This window comes from Lipotes vexillifer, unplaced genomic scaffold (assembly GCF_000442215.2).
Source record: "Lipotes vexillifer unplaced genomic scaffold, Lipotes_vexillifer_v1.1 scaffold157, whole genome shotgun sequence".
NCBI lineage: Eukaryota > Metazoa > Chordata > Mammalia > Artiodactyla > Lipotidae > Lipotes > Lipotes vexillifer.
This window is the reverse complement of record NW_006774324.1, coordinates 346885-352121: the sequence shown is the minus strand read 5'-3', so window position 1 is coordinate 352121 and position 5237 is coordinate 346885. Positions and strand designations below refer to the sequence as shown.

Sequence of the window (5237 nt, the reverse complement as noted above, 5' to 3'; positions counted from 1 at the left end):
AAATTAAAAAGTTAACTTTTGCCCCCCAAGATAAAGGTTTCTTTTCCACCCAGTTTGTTTTGACAGGTGATTGCCTTACAACAAACTCCTCCCTCCCTCGCTCTCTCACTTCCTTTGACACTCTTAAGTCAGCCCAACTTTTCCAGAGAAACAAACGCTCTTATCTCTTCACACCATAATTCTAGAAGGGGTTCTTACTGGCCAAATAAACTGACATATTCTTAAAAACAATGTCTCTAATTTCTCTCAATTTCGTCAAGAAAATATTGGAGAAGGCTACAAGATTCAATACTATTTTCCTGCTCCAGGGGTACACACAAAGTTGCTTTCATTGAGAATCCAAAAAGCATTTATTTTACAGTATTCAGTAAAAGTATATTAAAATCTTCTGCCTTGCCATCCCAGACCTATAAAGAATTTAGTCATGTAAGTGACTAAATCCTGTGTGAAGATGATTAATGCACCCAGCAACCTATTTCATTTCCAATTTCCCATTTTCAAAAATTCCCTGTCAGGAGTATATACATTTCTTAAGTTAGTTAGATACTTGCCAGCATTTTTATGTCAAAAGGCTTCCAAAGGTCTTCCCTGGTGACGCAGTGGTTGAGAGTCCGCCTGCCGATGCAGGGGACACGTGTTCGTGCCCCGGTCCGGGAAGATCCCGTGTGCCGCGGAGTGGCTGGGCCCGTGAGCCATGGCCGCTGAGCCTGTGCGTCCGGAGGCTGTGCTCCGCAACGGGAGAGGCCGCAACTTAGTTTTCGTAATTGCCCTGTTGCAATTGCTGACTAACGTCAGAGTAGGAGAGAAGAGGTGAAAGTTGCTATTGATTAATTATAACACATTTCTTCCCAGGGCAAGTCTTTGGAGGAAAAAAAAAAAAAAAAAAGGCTTCCAAGAAACCAAAACAAAACTATAAGAAACAGTCACTAAATGCCTTTTAAAGAATCCTTTATATAGTACTTGATATATGTCTTAAGAATTTTCAACACTTTAGATCTACTGAATCAACTAAATTTACACAACTGCAAGAATGAATCTTTGCAAAGCGTAAGTTTGAATAGTTTCTCCTAATTTCTATATTTAGCATATATACATTGCCTTCTGAGTTTGACACTAAACTTAAGTGAGATCAAGAGCAAAAAAACGGCCTTAGGACCAAACCCAGGCAGAATTCCCTATTCCTCCTCCGTGCTGGAATTCTGAGATGTCACCTGGGCAACGGACACAATATTTTAAGGCAAGATATGTTAATACAGCTTTAAAAAAACCTGTGGCCTGTAATTTCTTTTGGCTTCCTCAACAGAATAAATCCCTTTGTCAAAAGACCCTTCAAAAGACTTCATCTACACTTCATGGACCTAAGATATATCAAGTGCTCTTGATATATATATAGTTGTACACCTTCTTTTAGTCTATGGAGATTATATTAGTAAAGTGGCCCTTAGGAAAAATAAAATACAAAATAAAAAGCTCACACCGCCTCCTGCTGTTAGAAGGAAAATTTCATGAGGTCAAAATGGTCCACAAACTGCACAGTGTAATGAGAGCAAGAGGCTTGTCTTAGTTTTTTCTTTTTCTCTTCTTTTGTAATCTAATGATCTATTTCCTAATCAAAGCCTCAAAAGGGTTGAGATACTGTCCACAACCCATACAAATGTACTGCAGAAAACACTACAAGGTATGACTTCAGAATTGAAAATCATGTTCCCCAAACATGCTTTCAACAGGATAGGTGTTTTAAACAAAACAAAACAAAACTAAAGAAGAATAAAGGAAAAAAGAAAAAAACACTACCCTGTCTGATCAGGTGGATGGTTACTCTCCCAGATCTAAGGCAGTCTTAGCAGTTGGTTTCTCCCCTTCCTAGAGAAATAAACTGCTCCAAGTCAGCAGAACAGATTCAATATCCAGCTCATCTTATAGTCAGAGGGTTATCACCATACCCCAGGGCTTCCTAGACCTTGATGATTTTTTTCCATTATTTAAGGAGTTGGGAATAATGTCACCCAACTTGTCACTGAGACACTTCTCTCTTCAAAATTCAACAAACCACTCTTGAGGGCACCATGTACCTGCCCCTGTCCACCTCAATCATGATACTGTATTAAATCACTGAATATGAAACACAGAAACACAAACAATAGTTTGGATTTGTTTCTTTAAAAATGATGTTTGTATTAAAAATCTTAAAATGAAGAGACAATGATTAAACGTGTGTATGGAATTAGAAATTACAAATTGTTAGAATTCTCTCAGTACATCACAACAGTAAAATTTTGCTCTTTGCTTCTGGAGGAACACCCTATAACAGAAAAACAAACATCAAAAAAAAATTATATAAAAGGGGAGCTAAATACCTGAACATTGAAACAAAATGAAGCAAAAAATTTAAAAAAGGAAAAAAAAAAACCATTGCAAGACAAGTAAATTACATTTTAAAGGAAATAATAAAAGAAATTCACCAAACAACAGGCCCTATTGTCCTGGCTCCTTCAGGAAGATTACTGAAAGGAAACTGGGAAGTGGTTTTGGGGGAAGAGCAGATTCTGGGATCTGGTGGGAAGTTCACAGGTTGGCACCGGCTGGAACAGCTGAGTTTTGAAGGCACTCTGCAGACACAGGGGTGCTGGGGGCCCTGAATCACATTTATGAAGTCCTTGTACTGTATTTTAAAGAGCTAGTCATAAACACCTTGTTACTGCCAACCAATAAGAACAAAAAAGCTAAATCTAAAAAACCAAACAAACAAACACACACACAACAGTACACACAAAAATGTGCAGATCTGTAACATTTTTTTTCACAGCTGATTAAAAAAAAAAAATACTACCGTTCTCCCCCAGACTCCCCTTTGATACAGTAGGTAAACAAAATAGATTTTTTTTTTCCACAAATATCAGCAGACACTTTCTGGCACCCCACACTGTATTGGCATCAGTGTTAACAGTCCCAGTTCAGATGTGCAATACTTCAGATTGGATATACTGTAACAAGAATCCAACTTTGCATAGACATCCTCAGAATCGCAGTCACGGGGTTGCCCTTCCAAGCTGGCAGAAAAGGAACCCGATCTTAATTTCCAGCTACTCCTGGAAAACAAGGAAAAAACAAGTTTCTTCCTCTCATCCTGCTCCTTCATTTGGTTCTCCCGGACTTCCTTCCGTGTATTTTAAAACTTGGAACTAGAAAAACGGTTGTTGAAAAAAAAAAAAAAAAAAGAATTCCCCCTTTTCCACCTTCTCTCCATCCTCTTCCTCCCCCACCCCATTTTTTTTTTCCAGGCTGAAACTTTCGCTTGCCGGTGTCAAGCTGCCATACTGCGCCGCAACGGCTGCTTCAATGGGGAAATATGCGTCAACCAAAATCAATGAGAAACGTACATGCTGCAAAGAGCCACATTTCCACCGGGTCTCGGATGGTCATGACAGGACACCCCCTCACGGGGCAGAGGAAGGGGACGCGGCCACGGCGGCCAGCCGGGCTCCCGGGACACCCCGGCTGATGCAAAGTCGTCTCCAATCTCAAAGCAAGAAGAGAAATCACATTTAGAAGAATCGGGTGCGTTTTGCTTTTGTGCGCAGAGCGCGGCCGGCGCGCGGCAGCCGCGGGCGCCTCAGAGGATCACGCAGGCCGAGCAGCAGCCCTCGTCGCCGTTGGGCTGAGCCGCATAGTTCATCTGCCTCACGATCTCGGCGAACAGCTCGTCCACCGAGGCTTTGTTTTTGGCCGACGTCTCCATGAAGGGGCAGCTCCACTCCTCGGCCAGGGCCTTGCCCTCGCCGAACGAAACCTCGCGCTCGCCCTCCAGGTCCACCTTGTTGCCCACCAGGATCATGGGCACGCGCTCGTACCGCTTCACGCGGATGATCTGGTCCCGCATGGGCTTGATGTCCTGGAAGCTCTGCTGGTTAACAAGGCTGTAGACGAGGATGAAGCCCTGGCCATTCTTGATGTACAGGTCCCGCATGGACGCGAACTGCTCCGTGCCCGCCGTGTCCAGAATCTCCAGCACCGACGGCGACGAGTCCACCTCAATCTCTTTGCGGTAGAAGTCCTCGATGGTGGGGTCGTACTTCTCGATGAAGGAGCCGGTCACGAACTGCACGGTGAGCGCGGACTTGCCCACGCCGCCCGAGCCCAGCACCACCACTTTGTACTCTCTCATGGCTCCGTCGGCGCTCTTGCCGCGCCAGCCGCGGCCCCGTCGGGGCTGCACGCCGGAGGAAGGCTGGGCTTGGCGGCTGGACTTCTCCCCGTTCTCAGCTCCGCAGGAAAAACTAAGGAGAGGATGGCCGAAGAGAGCAAGGCGCGGAAACCACCAAGCGGGGACCGGGGGCCGACCTGCGGCGGCAGCGCGTCCCTGCGGCGCGGGTCCGGGGCCCCGCAGCAGCCCACGGCGGCAGCGGCAGCCTGGGCGGCGGAGCGGGAGGACAATGCCGGCAGCCGGTGCGAGTCAAGGACTGCAGCTTCTCGCCGCGGCAGCCCAGGAAAGCGAGAAGGCGGCGGCGGCGGGCTGCGGAGGCGGCTGCTAATTGCGCGCCGGGCCGGGATGCGCGTGGCATGAGTCCCCACAGATCGTGCGCCCACCGCCGCGGCCCATCGAGCTCTCTCCCGCAGCCTCCGCGGGGCGAGGGCTTCCTACTCGCCGCGCGCAGCCCAGCTCTCCCCGCCCCGGCGAGCATGCCCAGTGCGCCGCCGCCGGCCGCGCCCGCCGGATCCCACGCTCCTGGTTTTCCGGAGGGCCGGGCGGGGGTGGGGCTGTGGGTGGGGCTCGAGATTTGATTCAGGACTAGCGGATTCGCGATAGGCGCTAGTCTAGGAGCTGGAGAAGAAATGTGTGTGTGGCGGGGGGAAGGTGTGTGTGGGTGTTAAGAGAGCGCCAGTGGGAGCACCAAGACCGCCTTCTTTTCGCGGCTTTGGGGTTAGTGCATAGGGGTCCTGGCTCTGCGAGAAGCGGGTGGGCGCGGAGGGCCACCCCGGGGTTGAGGTCGGCTGGCCTCTTGCCACCTCCCTTTATCCAAAGCTCGTGGACTCCACTCCCCGGCCTGCCGGCTGGTGTGCATCCCGGGACCGAGACCCAAAGGACATTTGGGGGTATAACTGGCTGGCGGAGCATCTTCCCCCACTCAAGGCGCGGCCCTTTCTACCCGGCCTTCTCTGGCCGACTCTTCTCGTACTTCATCCCTCGGACAAAGAAAAGAGGAACACTGGGTCTGAAACCCTGTCCCCACGAGGGA

At 48.5% G+C, this 5237-nt stretch overlaps 1 protein-coding gene across 1 annotated transcript; it reads right to left on the bottom strand.

Annotated features, from left to right (window-relative positions):
* Window positions 1–3273: 3273 nt before the first annotated feature.
* RAP2B (RAP2B, member of RAS oncogene family) lies at window positions 3274–4605 on the bottom strand. The gene has a single exon (XM_007449101.1). It carries the CDS (start codon window positions 4163–4165, stop codon window positions 3614–3616), a length of 552 nt encoding a protein of 183 aa, XP_007449163.1. The 5' UTR covers window positions 4166–4605; the 3' UTR covers window positions 3274–3613.
* Between the last annotated feature and the right edge of the window lie 632 nt (window positions 4606–5237).

What these genes read in the sequence shown, in the direction of transcription:
- RAP2B (XM_007449101.1), bottom strand. Translation starts at nt 4,165, where the DNA reads ATGAGAGAGTACAAAGTGGTGGTGCTGGGCTCGGGCGGCGTGGGCAAG.